Source organism: Chamaea fasciata, unplaced genomic scaffold, assembly GCF_029207755.1.
Source record: "Chamaea fasciata isolate MVZ Bird 193981 ecotype frontalis unplaced genomic scaffold, bChaFas1.0.hap1 SCAF_14, whole genome shotgun sequence".
NCBI lineage: Eukaryota > Metazoa > Chordata > Aves > Passeriformes > Sylviidae > Chamaea > Chamaea fasciata.
The window spans coordinates 3197915-3224005 of record NW_027094099.1 but is presented as its reverse complement, the minus strand read 5'-3'; the positions used below and the strand labels follow the sequence as shown (position 1 = coordinate 3224005).

General features: G+C 47.7%; 1 protein-coding gene across 3 annotated transcripts in view; it reads left to right on the top strand.

Moving 5' to 3' along the window:
* The window catches only part of CSNK1G1 (casein kinase 1 gamma 1), a 102983-nt gene that overhangs the window by 69798 nt on the left and 7094 nt on the right, over positions 1-26091 (top strand). For all 3 annotated transcript variants that reach the window (XM_066196677.1, XM_066196676.1, XM_066196678.1), the window contains 8 exons: positions 1892-2043; positions 7686-7920; positions 10249-10334; positions 12331-12415; positions 14043-14191; positions 15775-15879; positions 20512-20619; positions 24674-24780. In XM_066196677.1, coding sequence (XP_066052774.1) covers positions 1892-2043; positions 7686-7920; positions 10249-10334; positions 12331-12415; positions 14043-14191; positions 15775-15879; positions 20512-20619; positions 24674-24780 — 1027 coding nt within the window. The remainder of the gene's footprint in view (positions 1-1891; positions 2044-7685; positions 7921-10248; positions 10335-12330; positions 12416-14042; positions 14192-15774; positions 15880-20511; positions 20620-24673; positions 24781-26091) is intronic.

Here is a 26091-nt window from a genome sequence, read left to right as displayed (position 1 = left end):
ACTTGTGTTGCTGACATGCTCCAGCCTGAAATGTTTCACTGCCTGAGCACCTCACGGAGCCGACACCAAACTGTGTGCCTAATTAGTCAAGTGTTTTGCTATATCTAACGTTGATCACTTATGCAAATTCAGGTGTGTGCCTGCACTGGTTTAAAACATGCAATAGAATTAATAATCATGGTGCTTTCAGATCCCATGCACTATAATTTAAGGATCTCTGTGGGAAAAAAGGCTGCACACATAGCAGTGCTCCCCGTGCTCAGCCTTTACACTGAATAGCAGGACATCATGTCTTTGGGCATTCAAGCAAATGTTTTGTTTTGACGTAAGACAAAGCCCTATATTTCAAAACAAAACCTTTCCGTTCTGTTTTGGAGCAGCTTATGAGGTGTAGACAAGAAATACATGGATATTTAAATATGTTACCCAGCTTGGCGCTGGCACTGGGACGCCGAGTGCCGGTTGTGAAAAACGAGGTTCACTTTCTATGTAAATTTTAAGAAGTAGATTTAATAAAAAAAATAAGACAATCAGGAGATAAAAAAGCAAAGTGCGACCAGCTGGGTGACTTGGCATTGAGCCAAGTCCTCACACTGCTATATCAGAGTCATTCTTTAAATACCCTTTCTATTGCGTCAGTTTGTTGAATATTCATATTTTTCCATAAACTAGTTTCCATATTCCAGGAACTGTTTTCCATGGTCCCTCCTTGGGTCTGCCTTTTTAGAGCATGCGTGTTTCTTGTCTGTGTGTTCATTATCACCTCCAGTTTGGGCCTTGGTCCATACTTTCTTCAGATGGTAGATGCTGATAGTTGGCATCTCAATAGCAGGGTCTTCTTTCCATGTTCACTGGGTGTTATCCTGGCCAAACAGTTTAAGCATACTATATCGACTATTACCACTCTGCCTAGTTTTCTTTATTAACAGTAGACATAAAAACTTATATCCTTACCACAATGTTATTAATCCTATAGCACACATTGTGTGAAAAGCCAACTTTATAATATGCATTTATAACACTGGTGCAGGTGCTGATTAGCAAAATGAGCAGTTGGGCCTGCACTAAATTCCTCCTGTATGGGCTGCTGTGGTTTCCTTTTTGACTCAGAGGTAATTCTAGGAGTGCTGTGCAGCTCCATGAGTCTTCCAACATTAAGGCTGGTTTTTCCCCTTCCAGAAAGCTAATCCACCCAAAATCCCCTGCCAGCTGAGTATCAACACTGTACTCCCACAGAGCAGTCTGTTGGGTGGGAAGATGGGCTTTGGCTCCTAGCAGTTTGATGTTGATAGTTGTGTGTGTGCACTTATGCTAATGACCATGATCACCTATTTTTGTGTGGTGATTGGTCAATATTTAAAACTTTTCCCTATTTTAAAGGAAAAGGTTTCTTTCCTTTTTAGTGAATGTAAATTTGGGTAAGGTTGTGCTGAAAAACAAGGGCTGGGTGTTATCTCTGGTGACAAAGCAGCCCTTTTTTAGCCATGCTTCATTTTCGCCAAGGACTGTCATCTTCCTAATTGCTCCAACAAGTGCCAGCCCACATCTGGGGCTGTTCTCTGCCTGGAGTTTAGTGGAACATAGGGAACTCCATGTCTTGTTCCCTAAATCCAAGCCTTTAAGCTGCCAAAGCTCAATACTTTCAGGTGGTTTTGTTAATTGCTCTGAAATCCATTTTTCTGTCCAAGGGTGTAGCTGAGCAGAGCCTGCACTGGTTTGGCCTTTGGTTCAGTCACAGTTTGTGCTCGAACTTACCTCCTTCCTGGGCAGCATCAAAGAGAATACCCAAGAAGTGACAATAAAACTCTGCCTAACCAAAGGTGTGCACACAAGGGGAGGGGAATTAACTTTGTCCCATTGACTGATTCCAGTTCTTTTCCTGTTCTTCCAGCTGAAGGGCTCCCCCAAGTGTATTACTTTGGACCGTGTGGAAAATACAACGCCATGGTATTGGAACTGCTTGGTCCGAGCTTGGAAGATCTGTTTGACCTCTGTGACAGGACGTTCACTCTGAAGACTGTGTTAATGATTGCCATTCAGCTGGTGAGTGATGGGCAGGGCCCTGCCCTGGGGCTCTCCTGGGGTGTCCATCCATCCTAGGGTCAGCACAGTGCAAGGTTCAGGGCTGAGAGAATCTTCTTCCATCATAGAATCACTGGGTGGTTTGAGTTGGAAGGAACCTTCAAAGATCTAATCCCACCCTCCCTGCCATGGGCAGAGACACCTTCCACTAGACCAGGGTGTTCAGGCATGTCCAACCTGGCCTTGAACATTTCCAGGCATGGGGCAGCCACAACTTCTCTGGGAAACCTGTGCCAGGGCCTCACTGTCCTCACATGCTTCCCAGTATCCCATCTAACCCTGTGTTCTGGCAGCAGGAAGCAATGTCCCCTTGTCCTGTCCCTCCAGTCCCTTGTCCATCTTTCTTACAAAAGAAATCTTCTCAGGGGTGAGAAGGACTCCTGCCTATGAAAGGGAAGGTCAAATTATGCTTATGAGAAACTGGCTCCCTGCACAGCAGAACCAGTGAAGCTGGATTCCTTTGGACTTGCGTCCCACGTTCCCTACATGCCCCTGCCCCGGTACCTGTCCCAGCTCCCTCCCTCTGTTTGGACATCCCAGGAACATCTCATTTCTCATCTGCTCCGTGGGACACACAGAGCATAGCACCCTCCCACACTCCTACCAGTTCTGCTGGTTTGGTGCTACTGCGCTGCCCATAAACTGAAACCTCACAGGGCAATGGGAGCTGAGCCCTCCTTAGCCAAAATACCAACATTTGAGGGCTCTGCCTTGGTCAAATTTGTCAAAAATTTGGTCAATCAAATGTGTTTAAGTTACTGACACTTGGAATATAGTAGTTATACGGGCAACATCACTGAGCCTTTAATGTTCCTGAAAAGGAAAGGAAATCAAGCTGGAAGGGATCCAGGCTTGGATCTGGATCTGTGTTAAAAGTGAACGTGAAAGCTGAACATACTAAATGTGGTGCAGAAACTTCCACAAGTCGGTGAGACCAGCCAGTCAGTTTGGCCTTTTTGGTTTTCAGACTGATTTGCAGATTCCCAAGTATCTAAATATCTGCAGATATCCAGATCTTGGATATGGATCACCCAGATACTCCACAGCAGAGTTGGGATTGTATATTCACAATAAAAATCCACAGATAGAAGCATGGTAGGGAAGAGGAGATGTAAGGCATGAAGAAGACAATCATCCTTTCCACATAAACTGAAGCTTGACACAGCAGAATCTTAAATGGAAAACTGAAATCAGAACTGCAGAAGTTTGAACAGCACCTGCCTGGAACTGAGGCCTCCCACAGCAAAGCAGTCAAGTTCTCTTGGTTTTGAATGTTTCTTTAGCAATGGAAAACCAATTTATAGTATTGGCTTTGATTAAATCAAGTGGCAACAGCTGGCAAAGCCTCAGATATGGCTTGTGTGACCTTTGGAGGGAAAATATAAAGATTTAAATTCATTCCCAAGGAACTACTGCAGAAACCAGAACTGTCACAGCCATGGCTGCTGCCTTTTGCTGAGTCCTGGGGCTGCAGCTCAGCTCTGGGCTTGGATGTTCTTCACTGGCATCACCTGTTATCTTGTGGCCAGGCTGCAGCTCGCCAGAGCATTGGTGCCAGTTGGAGAACACATGCTGAGGCTGATGCAGGGGGACAGCAAAAACAGTCAGAAATGGAGGAGCTGATGTTCTCTCAAAGGATTAGATGCTCCTTTGGCCATGGGGAGATGTTGTAGGGCCTTCTCAGCCTCCTCCGGGAGGTTACATGTGTTGCCAGCTTGGAAGTGTGCACATTTAAGGAGACAGCATTTAAGATTCAGCATCCTCAGGTGTGCCCCATCACCTGGCCCTGGGAGAAATGTTTTCCAAAGGATCTGGCACTTACTGCTCAAAGGAAATGAAAACCCTTTGCTCCAGCCACAAGGCTTATGGGGAAATTGTCTTTCTCCCACACTAAGTGATTGCAGTCACTGTGTCACGCTCCAGCGTGAGACACATCAGAAAGGAAAGCTGGACTCTCAAACTCCTTGGGTTCACATCCAAGAATTATGTTTTGTTCTTGCTTCTGACCAGCTGAGTCTGCTTAAGCTGCTGTAGTTCTAACCATGGGCAACCTGATCTTTCTCCTCATACTTAGGATGATCCCCATGTCTGTAGGAGCATCCAGTCCCCTGGTCAATTTTTAACCAGAGACATCCTGGAAAGATATTTTTTAATACGTATTTCTGCTTGCGTGGTGTGAATGAGCTTGACAGGTTGCAGCGTCTCGGGACTGACGGTGGATCCTTTACAGATGTTAGAAGAAAGAGAAGTTTCTCTAGGGAAAACAAGGGCAGTGTCTCTTAAGAAGTGCCATGTGAGATTACAGGAAAATTCAAACATAGTTTTACATCAGGAAGGCTCTCCTGGCTGAGGGTGAGAGAAGACTGGATGACAATGAGTCTTTAAGAAAGACAGCCTGTTTGGGAATTGTTCAGACTCTATCTGCTTCCTCTGTACTCCTCATGCAGCTGAAGACATCCAGTAGATCAGATCCAGTGGATGAAACTCCTGAACAAAGTCAAGCCTGGCAATTAAAATGTGGTCACTATCTCAGCCCCTGCAGCCCATAAATCGTGGGAGAATGTTCTTCAATTCAGGCATCTGTTTTTCACTCTTGGCCAGGTCCAGCCTGTATGATGCTCACTGACAGTTTACAACAAGCTCTGTTGTGCCACCAGGCACTGGAAAAGTACTCTGGATGTGATCTGGACCAAGTTATGGCAAGATGTTTTTCTACCTGTGACCATCAAAATTGTCTCTGAACAAGATTAATTTCATTCTCTGCTGATCTAATCTATATTTAAGCAGGTGATGTGTGGAAGAAGGGCTCAAATTTATCAGGAAGGTGTAGAGATGGAACTGCTGTCAAGATCAGCCTGTTAAGAGTTACCTTTCAGGGAGAAGAGGGTTTGTTACACTTGCTGCCTTGGCAGGAGGAAGGCAAATGAAAGCACGGGTTCCTTTGGCACCTGCTAAATGTCACAATATCCTCTCATTTCTCCACTGCAGCACAGGGGTCCTGCTGTGTGCCAAAGGATTCTTCCCCCTCCTAAGGGTTTCTCTGACATCTGAAATAGAGATTCTTGGCTCCAAGGATGGACTCAGTCGGCTGTGGCCATGGAAATCCCTCTGTAATTCAGTCTTCCATCTACCCTAGTGCTCCCGTGCTTGCTGTTTTTCCAGTGTTAGAGCAATTCCAAGTTAGTCCCAGTTCCCCGAGTGGTTTCTCTGCCCCTGAAAGAATGAACTCAGTGTGTTTGAACCTGTAGTTCAAACCCAAAAGAGTAGGCACTGCGCCTCTGCATCCAGCACATTTCTGGAGTGGGAACTCCACTTTCCTCTCCTTCAGCCATGCGATGGGTTTGATGCCGAGGTTGTGCAGCAGCACCGCTGCTTGTGTGTGCTCAGGCAGAGTCTGGAAGGGAAATGCAGCCCAGACACTCCACGTCACAGCAGCCACGAGCAGGGAGAGTGTCTTGTCAGCGTGAATAAAGCATGGAAGCTACTCCAGGAAACATCTTTTTGACTGGGGGAGCGTCTTTCAGCTGCCGTGACTGAGCAAAGCTCTCCAGCATGAAGCGTCCTGGCAGGTGGAAGTAAAGAAGGAATATGAAAGACCCCACAGCAGCTGTGTGTGTGTGGTGGAAGCAAAAAAGGCAGATGGGAGGAAAAAAGGCAGGAAAATAAGTACCCTTGAGTGCTGCTGGAGCATATTGGCTCATCGAACACCTCAGCTGTCCAGGTTGTTGTCCTGCCTGCTGCAACCTGCCAGAGAGTTTTTAAAGAAGAAAAAAAATGGGCCCTTTTCAGGTTCTCTAATTGCTGTTGGGATTTCAAAAACTGAGCTGCTCTGGTAGCAGGAACAAATCAAATGAGCCAGTCAGGCTCCGCTTGGAAGCTTGTTGTGTGCGGAGAGGCAAGGAAGCTCTTTGTTCCACTTTCAAGGGTTGCATCTTCATTTGAATTGCCTCCCAACGTGGCTTTTTGTCTCACAACCTGCTGCTGTGTCCTGTAGGTGATTCAAAGTGTGAAGAATGACTGAAGAGCATCTGCTCTGCTCTGCACCAGCCTGTAATTGATCGGAAATAATGGCTGTTAGCCGTGAAACCCATTTTCTCGGCACATTGGAATCAATCACTGCACTGAGGGGAGGGAGGGCAGGCAGCACGTGCAGTTCCCTTCTTTGAAGAGTCTTTGAGCAAATTCTGGTTTTTAAGCCTGATTCACCTGCAGCAAATTTTTTCCTGTCTGCTGCCCTCCCTATACAGCTGTTTATTTTATAAGGAGGGCTGCCCCCTCCTGCCTACCCCTTCTTTCCGAGAGGTGGAAATGCAGCAGATTTTCCTTTAAAATAAGGTGCATGGTCAGGGCCTGGGAGTGTGATGAAGGATCACATGCATGTGGACTTTTAAAACCAGGTGTGGGTCCAAGATCTGTAAAGATTAAGAGTGGTCTCAGTTTGCCAGCTGGGAATGTGTCTGGATTCAGTGAGAAATGAAGGAGCAGTCAGGGTCTGCCAGCCCAAAGAGTGAGCAGAGGGGTTGGAAAGGCTGACAGGGGGTCCTGGCTGCTTGGTAGGGGGAGAGTGACCCGGCTTTGTGACCCAGAGACTCCAGCCTGCTGAGCTTTCCCACCAGAATCCACCCAGTGGGGGTGACCAGCTGGTGGCCCTCACCCTGGATGTCCCTCACAATGGTGTGGCAGTGACCTCTGGGGACTGAGGCTCGTTAGTGCAAAACTGGGAGTTGGTGGAGCTTTGCATAGGTTTCATAACATTGCCAGCCCACAAACATCTGGGTCAATCCCAGTAGCCTTTCCAAAGAAGCATCTTGTTTAAGCCACTGTGCCCTCTGGCATTGCAGGGCAGCTGCAGCCAGGACAGCCATAAATGGGGGTTTGTGTGTGTTCATTTGAAACATAAAAAGGCAATTAAAGGTAATAAATGAAGTGAAATTGGGAATTATTTCCAGTTGGAATGATGTCCTAAGTTCAGGACCCAAAGGAGAACTGCTTGGCAGCCTGTTCAAACATTACCTGCAATGTTTGCGTTTAAAAGCAATTTTAATGGTGAACTTCTGAATAAGGCGTGTTGTTAGAGGCACTCCACCACCTCAGAAATGGGGTTTCTGCCCTTTCACCTTCCTGTTCAGTCAAACTTCCAGAAAAACGTTAGTCAAAAGCTGAAAAATACTCCAGCTATTCCTAGTTGACAGCAATGAGATTAATTATTATTTTAGTCAGCTTTGAAGATCGTAAAGCTTCTGCCTGCCCAAAAATCCCCCTCCATGAAGAATCTGGCATGTCTAAGACACCATATGGGTCGAGGGAGGAAGGTGGTAAGACAGAGCAACAGGGGAAGGCGGTGGGCAAGGGAAGAGCTCTTGGTAACCGGTTTAGTATGTTTAAAATCAATACAAAAAGGCTGCTGCAGCTCCCCGTGGCATCCTGCCAAGAGCTGCATCCCAGTGGTAACGCCTCAGAAACAGCCTTTGCCATTTCCGTGGGAATAAAGCAGGGAGCGCAGCATGATAGCCTTGGAAAGGAGGGGATGACAAATTCCTCTTCCAGCTCTGCTGGGAGCCGGAGCTCTGCTCACAAGTAACGTTTCCCTCGTGGTTTTGCAGATCTCTCGGATGGAGTACGTGCATTCCAAGAACCTCATCTACCGGGATGTCAAGCCGGAGAACTTCCTCATTGGCCGGCAGGGCAATAAGAAGGAGCACGTCATTCACATCATAGACTTTGGATTGGCCAAGGAGTACATCGACCCGGAAACCAAAAAACACATTCCCTACAGGGAGCACAAGAGTCTCACTGGAACAGCGAGATACATGTCCATCAACACACACCTTGGCAAAGGTTTGTCTGCCTGGAGGGAGCTTACAGAGTGTGCTTTAGGCTGGGAAAGCTCTCCAAGGTCATTGAGTCCAACAGTTGACCAGCACTGCCATGTTCACCGTTAAACCATGTCCCCAAGTGCCACATTCACACATCTTTTGAACACTTTCAGGTGTAGTGACTCCACCACTGCCCTGAGCAGCCTGTTCAATCCTTGACAACCCTTTCAGTGAATTATTTTCTCTAATAGCCAACCTAAACCTTCCCTGGTGTTGCTTGAGGCTGTTTCCTCTTGTCCTGTCCTTTGCTCCCTGGGAGCAGAGCCCAACCCTCCCCCAGCTGCTCCCTCCTGTCAGGGAGTTGTGCAGAGCCAGAAGGTCCTTCCTAAGCCTCCTTTTCGCCAGGCTGAGCCTCCCCAGCTTCCTCAGCTGCTCCTCGTGCTCCAGCCCCTTCTCCAGCTCCAGTCCCTTTCCTGGACACATTACAGCTTGCCGTTTGAATCCTGTAGACCTCCCATAGCATCTTGGCTCAGCTCTCTTGCGCCCTTGAAGCTATTTGTGAACCTCCCAATACCGTTTACCGTTGTGTGGCTTTTTTTTTCTCCCCTCTTTTGAGGAATTGAGCCAGCTGAAATGTTGGAAGCCTCATAATTACAGTTTTTATTAGGAACTAAATAACTGGGAGCAGCCCTGCACTGATAAAAGACAAGCAGGCAGGCGGTGATTGCTGCACTGGATGATAGACAAATAGATTTTTATAGCACAGCACTGTCTCAATACCTTCCAGTCCAGGTGTTAGAGCTGGATGCTTCCTGACCTAGTAATTTGTTGGAGAAAATGAATGATTTAAATAACTTTAAACCTGGCTGTCATCTCCTCTGCTCGCTGCTTTCTTTCCTACCAGAAGATTACATTTCTCTGGCTGAAAGGCAAAAAACCCAAAAACTTAATAAATGTTTATATTCTCTTAAATTCATACAAGCAGTGAGATAATGGAATATTCTCTAGGAGGCCTCCTAGCATGTTAGCTCCCACTTGGAGAGCTCACTCTCTTTGGGGAGTAAGGAGGGATGAGCCTAGCTTCTAATTTTGGAGAGTAAAGAGTCAGGCAGGGATGGAGGAACGAGAGGGCTCAGTGAGCGAAGGCTGGGAAGCGGCTGGTGCAGGCAATGTGGAGGGAAGGTCTGTTTTGTGTTTGAAGTGCACCGTGTGCCTTCCTTAGGACCCATTTCCCACAGGATTTCAGCTTGCACCATGCCTCATGGAGGGGAAGGGTCCAAATCAGTTCTGGGGGTGTATGTGAGGGGGCTGTCCCTGCCCTGTGGGGTTGTGAGGAGCTGATGCTTCGCTGGTCAGACCAGCCCAGGTGGAATCAGTCCTTTCACATTTCACACTCAGGAGTCTGACTGCAGTTTTTCTGAGAGACAAGTGCACTCAACCGTCTTCCTGGAAGTCCATCTGCATCACTGCACTAAATTACCCAGGGCATCCTCTTTTTTTCTCCTTTTTATCGAGATAACTGCAGGAACTGTCATTTCAGTTCCCTTCTCCCAAGTGTTCCCACTCCCAGCATCTCCTGCGGGCTAAGTGGCCACAGTGTCGTGGGCTGGATCTGCTCTGGATCCTGGAGCATGTTGTTTGGAGCAGGTGGGGTTCAAAGGTGGGGAGGTTGCACCAAATGAGTCCTCGAGCTCAGTGAACCCAAGAATGCAGCTCAGCCCAGCCCAGTGTTGCCTCCACATCTGTTGTTCTCTTCTGTCCTCTCCTGGGGTTTTGGATACATTTTGGCCACTTGTTTTAGGATACTTTTTCCTTTGGCTCCCTGCCCCTTTTTCCCCCCCTCTTTATTTATAATTATGTCATCAGGATGGCAGCAGCAGCAAGTGTTCCACCGTGCTGGAAGGAGCTGTTTTTGATCTGCTCTGATGAACAGCAGAGGCAATTGGGAAGGGTTGGCACTGTGTAAGGGTAGATCCCTGCAGCTGGTTGTGAGTATCCCATTCCCATTTAGTCCAGAGGAAATGATCCAGCACCACAATGGCACCATTGACACTAGCAGACAAGAAAAGAATTGGGGCACTGCTTCATTTCTCTGCAATTAAGAGTTTTCTGTTCTACCTCAGGTTGGGATGTATGTTGTGCAGTTCCTATGTTATCTCATGGCTTCTGGCTGATTTTATACATATTCTGGCTTTCTTAAACAGCTTCTGGTTTTGCACAAGATCTGAGCTGCACACAGTGAGTGAACATCCCTGTGGTACCTTTATCTCAAATACAGGTGTGGCTGCTGCTGAGATCTCAGAGCCATTTCTGCTTCTGCAGCAATAATTTGTCATCTCTTCTCTTTTAGAGCAAAGTCGTCGAGATGACTTGGAAGCCCTTGGCCATATGTTCATGTATTTCCTCCGAGGCAGCCTGCCCTGGCAAGGATTGAAGGTAGGTTTGAGCTTTATGTTTTGTCCTTTAAAACTTTGGCTAGTCTCTGCCCAAAGGAGAATCCACTGGGGAAACATTGGCAAAATCCAATCAGAAATGTTGTCTGTCCTCTCCTTTGTGTCCTTGAAGCCTAACACTGAGGCATTAAGTTTAGCTGTAGGGAAGATTTTAAGGTAGAAATACAGTACCTGGCACTTCAAGTTGCCAAATTGGTACAATTTTAGAGAGAAGGTTGAACAGAGAGACAGGGACAGCAGTGAGAGAGCTGTGATTGGAAGCTGCCCCGAACTGGAGCATGACTGGGACACAGTGATTGTTTATGAAATTCCAGTTACGGCAGCACAATCTCCCAGCTGCATCTGTGATCCGTGTTTATAATGGGAGCAGTTTGATGCGTTTAGATGCACAGATGGACTTCATCTTGAAAAACTGGTTTCCTGGCACAAGTATTGGACTTGGCTTCCCTCCAGAGACACTGGACACTCAGTGCTGGGGAGTTTATGAGATGCTGTGTACAATGTGGAGAGCTGCAAGTAATAGTGTTGCCGACTGCCGCCAACATCCATCAGCTGAGCTAACAAGGAGTAAGTCATTTGCTGGCTCCAGAGCTGCTGGAAGCTGCATTTTCACTTCTCCATCACCTCCCTGATGATTAAGCTACTGTGTTCAACTTTGGAATTGAAGGGAGTGAAGGGACTGATCAGGTTGTGTTTATCAGGGAAGACAAGAAGCTCTTGTTGGAAAAAGGAGACAAGGCTTTGGGTTCAGGAGCTGCTTGGCAGAGTTCGGCAATGGTCAGTGGGTATAGACCCAGTAGGGTTGATAGACCTTGTTCAGCTGTTTTTCACCACCTATCCAGAGTTAGTCTCAGCTCAGCCTCATCAGGCACATGCCAGAAATGTCAGCAGCAGCTCATAAAAGCAAAGAAAGGTTTTTCAAGCACGAAAGGGATTGTGAAAGAAATCATACTCTCTCTAATTTTATGTCCATGCCTCTCTGTAAGTGTGTTATTCTGGTACATCTTTTCTTTCAGGTTTAGTTGAACTTACCTGCTTTAAGTTAATCCTGTAAATTATTCTAAAATAATTCCAAGTTTATACAAGGTTCTACAAAAGTTCCTCAGTTCAGTGCTGAACTTGGTAAGAGTTAGTTGATTCCTTTTTGAATTCCAGGGCGAGCACAGACTCTCCAGCTGGATTTAGAATGTGGCATCTTTGCCCTTCTAGGTTTCCTAGGCTTACACTTTTGGTGTGTACTGTCAGGGCTGTATCTGCAGAGAATATCTACGGTGCTAATTATGCTGCTACCGGGTCGAATTGACGTATTTTGAAATGGAGGCAGAAACCCCACCTTTAGGGTGTCAACTGGAGCAGAGTGCTCTGCCTCAGGTTGATTTAGGTGGGAAATCCAACTGCAAGTGATTTCATTTCCTTGTTGACCAAATATTAAGCCAGTGCTGAGTGATGAACGGTTTGGGGGCGAAAGGAAAGGCTGTGTGGGAGCAATCTGGGATTTGGGAAAAGTGTGACTGATGTAGAGTCCCTGTCAATGTGGTAACATCCTATTGCACAGAGGAAAACCCAAATTGCTGTGTAATGGGTCTGTTTTGCTGTTGTTTGTGAAGGCACTCAATGGCCCTAAACCTGGGAAGGTCCTGATGTGCCATCACAGTTCATGCACCTTTATTTCCTTCTCCCATGAAACCGTCCCTGTACAGTCCTCAGGACTGGGCTGTGAGAAATGAGCCCTGTAAGACACTAATAAGGGTCCTGCCTTTCATGAACAAAGATGTTTTGAACATCCTTGGATGTTCTGTGCCAATAGCCTGTGAAATATTCCTACTGGTGTAGTCCAGGACACAGTTCAGTTACAAGTAGCATCTCCTGATGTCACCCAGAATAGTTATTAAATACCTTGTTTTTCTTCCCATACAGCATGTCCTTTCTCACATGGTTGAACTCTTTCTCCACTACTGTTTTGTCTTTGTGCGCTGCAGGCTGACACCTTAAAAGAGAGATATCAGAAGATTGGGGACACAAAGAGAAACACTCCGGTTGAAGTTCTCTGTGAGAACTTTCCAGGTAAAGCCCTGATGGGATTGTGGGAGTGCAGCTGGAGGTGGCCATACCTTGTTAAATAGGATGGGCCTGCACTCCTCCGTCAGAAAGTATTGGATGACGTGTATCCATCATATTGTTTCTCAAGCTGGCAAACAACTGGAGCTGCTACTATAAATTAGCAGGGCCTGAGGTCTCAAAAGGAACAAAACTCTTCTCATCAAGGAGGCTGAACAGTGCTCAAGGGCCTTGTGTGCCTGCTTTATTTCTTAGTTTCCTTCCAAACGAGCTCTTCATTATTTTCCCTCCCCCAAATGACCGTGTTGAAGCTACCAAGTTAATTCTTTTCCAAATGGAATGTTTTATGGGTTTTCCAGGTGTAGGTGGCCAGCTTGGAAGATGGGCTGGTGTGTCTGTCCATGAATTCCACCTCTGGGAGCAGTTTTAAGGAGAGTGTTACTGAAATATGCTTCTAGCCAAGCCGAACACCTGATCTCCAGTTAAACAGACCTTGGAGCCGGGAGAGCAGGGTACAGAGTTAATGCCTTCGCCAGGGTCCCCTGGCCACAGAGTGGGCTTGGGAGGTTTTCTGGGGAGTTTCTGAAGTCCTGACACCAGGGAGAGCACCCACAATTAATCCCATTCCTGTAGGAGCTGTTGTGCCACACGGCTCTTTCCCAGCATGAGGAGCAGCAAGCCTGGAACGGGATCATTGTTCACTCAAGTCCCTGTAATTCCCCAGATGTCTCATTCCAAAAACCACCTGGTTCCAGCCAGAACAGCATCAGGTTGGCTGTTCTCATCTTGTTGCCAATACTCCTCCTCACAGCTTCTTCAGGTCTGGGCTGATGGGACGTGAGAGAACTGAGTTCTGTCCGTTCCTTGCCTGAAACTGGTTGTTCTCGACCTTCCAGAGGTACTTGAAAGAGAGGATTCTTTCTTTACTTTTTTTTCCCCCTCTTTTACCTCCATGGAAGCCACAAGCCACAAAGTTAAGTATCAATAAGCAGTTCTATTCCTGTTTTAGTCAGCTGAAGGCAAGGCCACGAACCAAGGGAGAGCCGAGAAGAGGCAGGACATGAGTTCCTAGGGCTCAATATTCTGTGTATGCAAAGTGCGACCCAGATGCAGGAAAGCAATTAATTAGCTTAACACCAAACCCTGGTCGGTAAATTAACCCTCTTCGGGTAAATTAACCTTGGAGCCTCCCCCTCTAGTCTAGATTTGAATATTCACACTGCCAGTGTCATGATGGGACACCTTCCACTATTCCAGGATGCTCCAAGCCCCATTGAACATGGCTTGGGACACTTTCAGGGATGGGGCAGCCACCGCTTCTCTGGGCAACAGCATTCTAAATGCCTGTGAGCAGCCTGTTGTCAGGTTCAGTGAGTTTATTTCTCACTCTGTTTATTTTTATACAAATGTGTAGAATAAATCAGGGTGTGGAAGTCAGATTTGAGCAGAGGTGGGACTTCCATCTTTGCTTGAGAAGTGTTTGAATTGTTTTTCATTGAGGACTGTTACTAAAAACCATGACTTGTAGAAGAAAAGCCAGAGGTTGCGCTGGCAGCAGCCCAGACATTGGTTTTTAACACATCATTTGGAAGATTCAGGATAAAAGCTGCTGCTTTTTCCCCTTTTCTGACAGAGGAGATGGCCACATACCTCCGCTATGTCCGGCGATTAGACTTCTTTGAGAGACCAGACTATGATTACCTACGGACCATCTTCACGGAGCTGTTTGAAAAGAAAGGCTACACCTTTGACTATGCCTACGACTGGGTCGGCAGGCCAATTGTGAGTTGTTCCTGCAAAATCCCATGCCTTTCCTTCCAGGTGCTGCTTTCCCACCACTGCCTTTTTGTTCCAGATAATCCCAATTAATCCCAGTGAGTTTAGGATCAAATCTCAGTTCTCAACACAGTGAGATGTCCTGACGTTGTGTTCAGGGGGTTCTTGCAGTGCCTTGTTTTCATGATGGACGGATGCCCCATCCCACCTCTCTGGACATTCAAACCTCATTTTCCCATTAGTGACAATGAACATGATGAGACTGAATTCCCTCTAGTCTAGCACAGGATTGGAGACCAGTATCTAAAATCTATCTTAAAGCAGGAGAATCATAGAAGCCCCCTATAATGGTGATGTTCCCATCAAAAAGGTACAGGAGATCGAGGCAGGTTCTGATGGATCCTCAGTGAATAGTAGAATCCCAGAATGATTTGGGTTAGAGGGGACAGTAAAGCCCACTTTGTTGCACCCCCCTGCCATGGGCAGGGTCACATTCAATTATCTCAGGTTGCTCCAAGCCTCATCCAACCTGGCCTTGGACACTTCCAGGGGTGGGGCAGCCACAGCTGCTCTGAACAACCTTGCCAGAGCCTCATCATCCTCACAGGGAGGAATTTCTCCCAAATATCTAATCTGAACTTGCTCTCCTGAGCTCAGAATATCTCGTAGGTTGAACCAGCTCTGTACAGTACATGGCAAGGAAATGTGGCAGAAACCAATCTCCATTCAGCAGTTCCATGACTCCATGTGGACCATGACCCTGATCTCATTGCATCACTTTTATCATCAAAACCCACTTAAATTCAGGAAGACCTTGGCCAAAGGATGTGTCATGGGGAAATATGGTGGAAGAACCTAAAGCTCTTTGTTTTGGGTCATTCTGCTCACGACCCACCCTAAAGACCAGTAATGACATCTGTGAATGAATTGTCACTGGTGCCAGATCAAATGCCATCAGCACTAAGCTTGGAACCACTGCCTGTGCTTTACTCTCCCAACTATATTTAGCATTCCCAATACTTACTGTGCTCAACAGAGTTCCTAAGAAATCTTTCCCTTTGTGAACCAAGATTTTCTCTTCATTTTTCTTTAATTACAAAGGCAGTTGATAAAGAGCACCTTGTGAGACAAGCATGCTATTGCTGACAACCACGGTGGTTGCCATGGAGATCTTGATGTTGGGAGCAGGGATTTTTACTTTGGCGAGAAGAGAGCAGATAAAGCTTTAATTTTAACACATCTTGTTTCTATTCAAGCGTGGTTTTTACAAGTGGTGAGACAATGGGATGAGGAAAACAAGTCTGTATATTTTCTGTTGTAATAATTCTGTGTGAGATGTACTAGGTGTGATCTGACATCGAGACAGGCACCTAACTGTATCTTTGTAATTTATTTTTATACAAGACATTTGGTGCTGGTGTTCACCATCAAATTTCATGTCTGTAAATCACAGGGATTCGATAGCCCTGGCTGTAATTCTCCTTGGCTCCTTTGGGCAGTGTTTTGATGTTTTTCTGCCTCGTACTGGCTTGACAAGGTGGGTTTGTGCATGTGAGAGTCTCTGCCCTAACCAACACCTTATTTTCCAGCCTACTCCCGTGGGATCTGTCCATGTAGATTCTGGGACGTCTGCAGTGACAAGAGACAGCCACATCCACCGGGACCGACCATCACAACAGGCCCTTCGCAATCAGGTGCACTGCTTGGCTCCTCTCCCAATTCCTCTGGCCCTGGAGAAGCAGAAGCCACATGGCGTTATAGATGGCTGGGGCTGATTCTTGGTCATAGCAAGGACAATTCCTGCTTAATTTAGAGATGGTGATTTGAGGAGAATTTTGTCAAAGCAATGGGTTGTTGAAATAAGGTATCAAGCAGTGGAATTCCTCAGTATCGTGAGCCAGCCGGAGTCCAGTTTGGAATGGGGTTGTTTTTCTGTGGTTTGTGGGTAAACAGGTTAAAGCAATCATCCAGCCTGGTTAGGCTCCCTGACTACCACATTTTCTGAGATGCTTTTACTCATAGCATATGGACCGTGAAGCAGACTGAGCTGTGTTGATGGCAGCCTGTTCCCAGGTGCCCTCTGCCGTGCGGCTGTGACAGGGATGTGTGTCCCAGGAACATCCATATGTCCTTCTCAAAGTGTCCAGTTCACAGTGTGAGTGTTGCAGAGCACAAAGAACAGGCAGGGCAGAACCCTCAGGAAGGCATCACAGTCTGGACAAACTGCCATGGCGAAATTGAATTTCCCTTTTTTTCCTTTCTCTTTGTATTGTTTTGTTGGTGTTGAGAGTTTGGATTTTCTGTGTTAACAGAATTCTTAGACTTTCAGTAGATCTTCAACTGCAGCTCCCAGCTGGAGCTGTTGCTGCTGTTATTCCCAGGGAGTGGTTCTGGGCTTATTCTGCTCCCCCAACCTTCATGTTCTGCTCAGTTCCTCGAGCTAGGGTTTGTGGGTACAGAGCCAAGCATGGAGTGCAACGACCTGTGTGGACTCAGCCTTCCTGGGCTCTGAGAGGTCACAAACCTAACACAGGGTAGGATACATCCCAAGCTGCAGTCAAGAGGGCCCCTCCTTGGTTAGTGTTGCTGTAGGAAGTCGGGTTGTTTGCAGCATGTGTGCATGGTGAATAGTGTGGGCTGGTGTGTGAGCCCTGATACAGTCATCTGCTTTAATAAATTCCCTGACAGATGCAGTAACCCCCTGGTTTTGGGGGGATTGTTCTAGCAGTCACATATTGTCCACCTTGACCACAGACCTTCACATTGTGTATGTGTGAGGCATCATGTTTCCTTGACAGCACAGTGACACCTGGCTTCATTTTCAGGCATTTTAGTTCACAAAGGCCCAAAGAAATCTCAAAATATGCAGGCAGCCTGCAGTCCTTGTTCTTCTGAGCTGCACAGATAGTCCAGTTCTGGATTGCACAGCAGCTTTTGTCATATTTTTTACTTAAACATTACTTAGGATGATAAATTATTTAATATAGCATGCGGGAGATCAGGTTCTTCTCACCAAAACACAAACAACTCTCTTCTGAGGGATGTTCCTTTAAAGTCTTGAGTAAAGTATTTCTCTAAAGGAAAAAGGAAAAAAAAATTAAACATCTCGAGAAGTGAATTAGAGGTGTGGGTTTGGGTCTTCAGATTTAATGGCCTAATTTTTGTTCTTGGATGTAATAACTGCAGGTTCTCTCTTACAATATTTGACTCCTAGTAAAGAGCTTATGTGCAATCTCTTCTTTGTAGCCTTTTCCTCTGGAAAGTGAAGGGTTTTAATCAAAAATGAGTGAGCTCTTCCCCCTCTGTCTTTACTCTTGTGTAATTTGGAAGCTGGTAGGAGGGTGATGAGTGTTAGTGGGAACTTGATGCTCCCAAGCTGTATCAGGGAACATTTTGGTTGAATATCAGGAAAAGGCTCTTCCCCCAAAGGGTGGTTGGGCACTGAGCAGGCTCCATAGGGAATGGTCATGGCCTGAGACTGCCAAAGCTCCAGGAGTGTTTGGTCAATGCTCTCAGACACAGGGTGGGATTGTTGGGGTGTCTGTACAGGGCCAGGAGTCGGACTGATGGTCCTTGTGGGTCACTTCCAGCTCAGAATATTGTAGTCTAGTCTAGTCTAGTTTATTCTGAATTTCACGGCATCACTTTCTTGATGTCACTCCTTAGGTTGTGTTGGGCTCACCTCAAGCCTGCTTCAAACCCAGTTTGTCACATACTTACTTGGCTGTAGAGCTAAGAGACAAATCTGGCTCTTGTGGCTACTGCAGCCTTTCCTGGAAATTGGTTACAGGCTCCCAGGCAGGAGCCTGCTTCGCCCAGCACTGATGTAACTTCATTCCCTGAGCTAGTCAAGCCATCTGATGCCGTGGAAGAACAGCACTCAATAAATGCTTTCTACTAGCTCATAAAACCTGCTTTGAAATTCTCCAGTTGTTCTGATCTTGTGAATTACAGCCATTAAAAAAGTATTCCAAGGCAGATGCTGCTTCTTTTGGATTTCACCAAGGACAAGAGGTGTAAGCAGCATCTCAGGCTGATGGGAGGAACTTGTAGTGAGAATATTTGATAAATGAGATGATCATAAGGTCCGTTCCAACACACACTGTTCTATGATCCTATGACAAAATGACCTCTAGGGAAATAGCACTTGGTTGGGGTGCCTGCTTGGAAGAGCAGCCCCGTGGGTCACTCCAGGAGGCAGGCAGAGCAAAGGAAATAATGGATGTTTTATGGAGGCTTCTCTTTCAATTCTCCTATTTTTGCATGTGTTCCTGCTCTAGTTGAATGACAATTTGCTAGTGATTGTTGAAGTTTATTCTAGGGTTTCTGGAGTCTTTCTCTGGGTGCATTTTCACTGCTCACAACCTGGGTTTATTCACTGAAGCCTCCTGTTTCCTGGCCAGATCCATGGTGTCTCATTCATCTGAGGCCTTGAGGCCAACACAGATCTGTTTGTCCCACACTTTCCAGTCTTGGGAAGCATTCATTCTTCCCACTGGTCACTTGCCTTCAGGTGTGCTGAGATCCTCCTGCATCTTAGGTGAGCATTGGATGTGTTGTCACCAAAGCTGGCTGTCTTGGTTTGAAAGACAGGTGTCTCTCAAGGAAGGCGGGAATCTCCCTTGGAATTGAAAAGTATGATTCCCTTCCCCCCGAGTTATTATAACTTTGAAATTAAGGGGTTTTCACACAGAGGTATGGGAAAAGGATTAACAGTTCTTTACTAGACAAACAAACAGCCCCGGCAGCAGCCCCAAACAGAGCCGGGAGCCCAGTCCCAGCCTGCTCCCGGCCGCGGCACTTTCCCCTTGGGTGCAGTTCCGGGCACGGCCGGCAGGGGCGCCGGTGGCTCCCGGCCGGGCAGGGCGGGTGCGATGATCCCCCCGCGCTGCAGGGGGCGCTGTGGCGCGAGCCCGGCCCCTCTCCCCCTCACGGTGATGACGGGCGGGCCAGAGAGAGGCTCAGGGCTGCCGCAGGAACCTCAGAGCGGTGGCTGGGATGGAGGAGCAGATCCTGGAGTAGTAAATGAAATGTATCAGAAACTCCACAGGCATAGCAAGAGGCCCTGGGTGTCCCGTGTAGTGAAAAACCCGAAGTGGCAGGGCTTAGCGGTGGCAGCCGGGCTCCTGAACGCAACTGCAAGAGGCTCCCCTGGAGAGGGAGGGGGCTCCAGGATTTCCCCTGAGGCACCTGAGTAGATGGTGAGAGTCCTTTCTAGTGAAGTTGGGTGCCAATAAGGCCCAAGTCCTACGGCTAGTCTTTACGAGCAAAGGCTCTCCCACGGTAAGGAAGAAGCAGTACAGGACTGGGCTCCCAGCAGTGGCAGTGAATTCTCCCCACGGTAGGCAGCCACTCAACCCTTCTCCCCCCAGTGCCGACAGCGAGAGGCAGCTAGGAGCTGTTCCCCGCTCCATTTCCCCCCAGCCTAAAATCTCAAGGTAACTCTGCCCTTCCCAAGAGAAAAGCCCTCAGGTAAGAGAGTAGACAGCTGCACCCTTCCTCCTCCTCCTCCCAGCCACATCTTTTATTCTCTTAAGTATGGGTAGTTATTGTTTCTTTGCAACAGATGGGACAAAATGCTATGAGAGAAGGAAACAAGGAAAAACCCTAAACCCCCAACAGTGACCCACCAGAGCTTAAAGTGCAAGTTCCAGGTGATTCTTCTAAGAAAACATAGGAAGTTCTAGTACTTTAAATCACCTGACATGTTCATCCTTTGGGAGCAAAGAGGAAACTTGTTAGCCAAAGCTTCTTATCTACTTTTCTGCAGAAACCCAAAAAGCCCCCAACCTCCTCTGCAGTCAAGCAGGTGTGGATGTTTCCTTCTGCACTGCACAGGTGAATCAGTGTGTGGAACTGCTTTTGGGTGAAATGAAATGTTTGGCTTCGGTTTATATTGCAAATTTTAGTTTAAAAAGACGTATTTGAGGGAGGTTGAGCTTGTGAATCCCATCTTGCTGCCGTGCCAAGTGCTTTGGTGTGTGTGGCCTGACAGGCATACTTAAATACTGTCAGTCTAATTGTGCCTATGCTGAAATCCATGGGAAGTGAAGCTGTTGTAAAAAAATTATTGCCAGAATAGATCTTTCCCTTCATACAGCAGCTAGAGGAGATGAAATCCACTCTCCCAGTGGATCACTGCAGCCACCTTGGAAGTAAATAATGAGGTGCACTTGGTAAAGGAGAATTTTATCTCAGCTAAAAGTGTAAATGCCTTGCTTTCTGCAAAAGAAACTAACTCACTAACCAACACACCTTTATTTCTTCTCTTTATTCACCTTTTGCCCTCTCTTCTGTTTCTTTCATGCTCCCGAACTCCTGAGCAGGCATCGTCGGATCGCCGAGGGGAGTGGGAGATCCAACCGAGCCGGCAGACAAATACCTCGTACTTGACATCTCATTTGGCTGCAGATCGACATGGAGGATCAGTGCAGGTACCTCCACCTTCTGTTGTGTGCAGCTTTTGTGTTAAACTCCCTGAATTCTTCTCAAATTGCAGCAGTGTTGTGGTCAGGAGAGCAGTTTCACTGGTTCTGTCCCAAATGGCGTTCTCAAGCCATGGTTTGAGAAGGACCAAAGCTGTGATGGCCAACACCATGCCTTTTACTGTTTCAACAAAAAGTTTTAGGCTGTTTTGAACCCAAATTTGTTAAACTGAAGGCAGGAGGGGCATTAGTAGGTCTGGTCTATAAAGTACCCTCTACCTTATCTTAGAGGTGGTCTAGGGCAGTACAGGCAACTGAAGTTAGGATTTGTTGTACACAGTCCCCATTAATGTTGGGAAAAGGGCTGAGCTGTTCCAAAGCAGATCACCACCAGTCTGAGGGCATGGTGGGCACAAGATGGATCCCCAGAGGGTTGCCCTGGAAGATGAGCAGAGGATGTGCAACAGACAATGTTGGAGCTGACACTACCAGTGTATTTAAATTCCTGAAAACTTCCTGTTGGTGAAGCCCTACCTGTCCTGGTTGTCACTCAGGCTCACTGAGGGACCTTTTGGCACTAAAGCCAGAGTGAACTGGCTGGACAAGCTGGAGAGTCATCCAAGCAAACAAGAACTTTGCTATCGCTGCCTCTTTGGCAGAGCTTTGCTATGAGAGCTGGCTCTGCTGTCAGACACAACACCCTGAAGATTGGCTCTGGTGAAATGGGAAATTAGTGCTTGGAGCAGGACAGAGCTGAGCCAAGGAGGCAGGTAGTGCAGGATGTCCCTTAGAAAAATGAAGATTAGGCTGACATTTTTACTTATTCCTGATACATAGTTGGGTTTAATGTGGCTTTAGCTTCCACGGTCCTTTTTTAATTTAAAGATATTTTACTGAGTAGGAGAGAAACAAAGATAAGGAGGATCCGATGAATGTGTAGCTCTGCTCTCAGATGTGAGCAGAAAGTACTGGATGGGGTTTGGAGCAACCTGTTCTAGTGGAAGGTGTCTCTGCCCATGTCAGGGGGTTGGATTAGATGAACTGTGAAGGTTCTTTCTGACACAAACCATTCTGTGATTGTACAACTTCAGCATTCAGTAGAGAGTAGATGTTTTTATTTGTATTTTTTTCTGTGAGCATCCCGTTCCACAATAAAAGGGGGAGTTGAGAAGGGTTCTTTTGATCCATTTCTCAGATGAAAATAAAGTGCCAACGCAGCAATTTATCTGAGGACCATTTATTGATAAAAAAGGGTAAGTGTTTCTACTAAAGGGGGAGAGGAGAAGGAGCAGAGTGAAGAAAAAGAGAGAGGGGGAAAGAAACAGAAGACAGGGACAGCATTACCACAAGAAACCCAGCTCTTGGTCGACATCAGCTTAGAAGGCAGAGCACGTGTGCTGCGACCTGCAGTGCGTTTGCGTAGCTCCCGTGGCGGGCTGGGTGCGATTTCCAAACAGTACCAGGCTGCATGTTCCTTCCATTGTCAGGGAACAGGCTGCTGTGGCCACAGGTGCAATCCTGGAGTAGCTGCAGGTTCCCAGGTTCGGGGCACAGCAGCTGTGGGCATGACCGAGTGCAGGCATCAGTGGCAGGCTGGTCACTACGGGCTCCTGCTACGGGTTGGTGCAGACGTGCAGTGCAGGAAATACAGTAGTGGTGGTGGTTGCAGCTGGATGCAAGCGGGCTCGTGTTGCAGACAACAGCTGCAGTGGCAGCTGTGGGCTCGGCTGGGTGCAGGCTGGTGGTGGCACTGGCTGCGCCCAGGAAACACGGCAGGGATGGCTGGCTGCAGCGGTGCCCACTGTCAGGGAGCAGAGCACAGGGTCATCGCAATGACAATCTGGTTTGCAGGAACAGTGAAGCAGGGAAGCAGGACCCCAGGGAGGAAAAGGCATGAGGAGGAGGGGGGCCAAGCAGACCCTACAAGCGAGCCCCTACTCCCTCCTAGCAACCCAAAGCAGAATGGCTCTCGTTGTGTCATAGTTAGCTGCTTTTATGTGTTAAGGTTCCTCCCATGGCCTGAATTCCCCAGGCATTCTTCGCGGGCATCGGGGCATTTGCCCCACCGGGAAGTAGGGAAAGGTCACTCACAGTCTGATCATGGAGGTTTTCTCTACCCTGATTGGCTGCTAGGAGAAGCCTCCCCGGGGACAGGGCTGCTAGAAAAACATGTACAGCTCTTTTAGGAATCTTTCATCTCGTGTACAACATATCTTGAGGCCCAAATAGAAATCAGATTGACCCCTCTCAGTGAGGGCAATGTTTCCTTGTGACAGAAACACTGAAGCAGCCCTAGGAATCGAACAGGAAGAGCTGCCAACCTGAGCACTTTACAAGCTCCTTGTGCCACTGTAAGCACTAAAATTCTGCTTATCTGCAGTTGAGAACAGGAAATGTGCTGTGTGTGGCTGCTAAACTGCAGAGGCTGGAATTGTTCCTCAGCAGATACCCCAGCTCATGCTGGACCTTGGCAGGTCAGCAGCTTCGAGTCACCAATCCCTTTAAGGCAGAATTTGCTACATGAAGATGAAGTATAGGCACATGAAAAGCGAGGAGGAAAATCAAAGCCTTTTGTAAAATGGAATTTAACAAGCAGCTGAATGAAGTGTGAGAAGAACCCTGGGAACGCAATTGCCAGTGCTCTTCAGTTCTGTATGGGAAGCATGGGAGTCTGGAGAACCCAGGGCAACCCAGGCATGATGAGTAAGGGAAGGGTTGAAGACCAAGAAGTTGTCACTTAAGGAGAGCTCTGAGCACTGTGTGAGCTGAGTTCTGACCTGTCCTGGCAGAGCCCAAGGAATTTCTGTTGGCATAAACAGCAGCTCCTGGTAGGACTGAAGTGTTCAAAATTACCACAATGTGCTGACAAGGGGCTATATGCTCCAAGGGCTTCCTTCCCTTCATCCGTGGTGGTCAGATCATCCAGAGCCACCAGGAGTTCTGAGTACCACCCCTACCCCCACCCCATGGGAGCAGCCTCCTTCTACCTTGTAGAAAGGCTAAGAGGAGAAACAGGGTGGGGAAACCAGGTGTCCCTACAGTTCTGGAGCCAAGAGCAGCTCCCAGTTTTCACAGCAAGGTGCAGAAGCCTGTCTAACATCCAAGTGAAACATGAAGGGTCAGCTGAACTTTTTGTACCATGCAGGATGCTTTGGGGGTTGTCATAGTAATGGAGCAGTGATTAATTATCCAAAGGCTCACGCACGGTAAGGAAGAAGCAATGCAGGGGATAGACTCCACAGTGGCAGCGAATTCTCCCTATGGTAGCAGCAACTGGACCTTTCCCCTTCCATCTGAGAGAGCAAGCAAGGAGTTGAGCCCAGTCCCCCACTCCCCCAGCCAAAATCTTGCAGTATCTCTGCCTTTCCCAAGAGATGGTTTCCTCTCCTTGGCCACTTCTTTTGTCTCTTTAAGTACTGGCCGTTATCATCTCTTAGGCAGCAGATGGGACAAAATTCCCTGAGAGAAAGAAAAGAAAAAAGAAAAATCCTAATCTCCAACAGTGGAGCTGCTGGGAGCTGGTGAGCTGGATGGTTATCCCTGTAATGGAAAAGCTGGAGTGAGCCATCATCACAGGTGTTAGGCAAAAAGAGATGAGAGACTGTGTCGGTAGCTTTGGGGCGAGGACATAATTCCCAAAATTGGCAGTGTAAGGAATGAGACTTAAGGATTCAGGCTTCTCCCCATAGTACTGTCAGGCAACAGGACTGAGCTGCTCACCTGTACAAATGTCAGGAGAAAACAATCAGCATCATACAGCTTGTGTGTGTAGATAGGGCTGGCAGTCAGTGCTCACACCAGTGCCTGTGCTCCCAGAGGGGCCTCTCAATGCCAAGTAATGTGCTGGGCACAGGAATGTGAGTTACGGAGCACGCACACAGGCCCCTGCCTGCTGCTCTGCTTTGGCTGCTCCAGCCTGGAGACTCCAAGGCACCCACGAAACTCAGCAGCCTCCTGAGAGGGTGCAAAGAGACAGGAGCAAATGGGTATTAATCAGATTTCCCGTTCCTTCAGCAGCCCTTGCCAGGGAGCCTCTCTAACAGGGTATTCCTTTGTGTTGCAGGTGGTGAGCTCAACCAATGGGGAGCTGAACGTGGACGACCCAACAGGAGCACACTCCAACGCACCCATCACAGCGCAGGCGGAGGTGGAGGTGGTGGAGGAAGCTAAGTACGTTTGCTTTACAACAGGCTTTCCACTGGGTGGTCGTTATCCTTCTCCTGGGAAGCAAGTGGGGACATTTATTGTGTGGCAAAGTCCTCACTGCTCATGTCCCGTGCCCTTTTCCTTGCATATTGCTGCTTTTGTGCATGGTGCCTTCAGTGCTGCTGCTGCTTCTCTTTGACACTTGTCATGCCTGGAGAACATAACTCTCACTCAGAGCATGTATTGCCAGATAGACGTTTCAGTAGCACAGATACCAAAATACCAGGAGCTGATCTCAGGAATCCCGGTGAGCATCCCCCATTGCAGAGGGAGAACAAGCTGTGCTCTCGTGCTGAGAGTGTAGGAGTAGATTGAGCACAGCTCAGCAAAGAGATCATTGGTCTGGGAGTTGTCACTTCATTTCTGGCTGTGAGAGGTGGATGCCAGGTATCCTGAACAGTCTGGAAGTAACTCTTGCAGGTAGTGGATAGTTCTCCCTGGGGTTTCTCTTAGTCCAGCCCTGAGAAGCTGAGTGGGAGGAAACAGAAGCAGCCCATGGAGAAAGTGCCCCCTGTAAGCTGACCTCTCCTATAGCTTGTGGTCAGACATGAGAACTGCTGTCAGAGCTGCTGCTTTGACCATTTTGGCTCCTGTCCTACATCTGGCACCATCGTGTCACCTTTTGCACCTTCTTTCTGCCTCTGAACTAAACCAGAACCTGTCACTACAGAGTCACCACAGAGTTCTGGTAGTCCCCAAACAAGGAGCCAATAGGCTCAGGGCTGCCTTTGAACTGGTCATTGCTGAGACATGGCCCAGCTGCCTGGTTATTATTTGACTGGGTGATACTGGTGCCACTTGTCCCCCATTGTTTGCCTCAATCTTTCTCTTCTGTATGAAGTGAAAAAGTGGCAGGTGCAAGGAAGGGTGTATGGATGGAAAAGGTCCTTGTATGTAATCTGTGCTGGTTGTCCTGAAGGTCTTCTGCTCTCTGTTCCCCAATCCTTCGGGGATTCCCCAATTCCTCAGGAAGCATGTGTGTGGGATCTTGCTCACTGGTAGCTGGCCTGGCCTTGATCCCAGCGGCCACAGACACACCTTCTCCTCCCAGTCCAAGAAGCCTTGGATTTGGTGCAGGCTCCTCATAAGGCTGGGAGGGGGGGGAGATCTTGAGGAGCAACTTCCTGAGTGGGCAACATTCCTCTTAGATATGGGTTGTGTGGCCGGCAGAGACCACCAGTTTGGCATCATGGGCTCTGAAGGGGGTCACCCCAGGCATGTGGCTCCTAGGATGGAGCAGATTATCACCCTCAACAGTTCTGGTCCAACAACCCA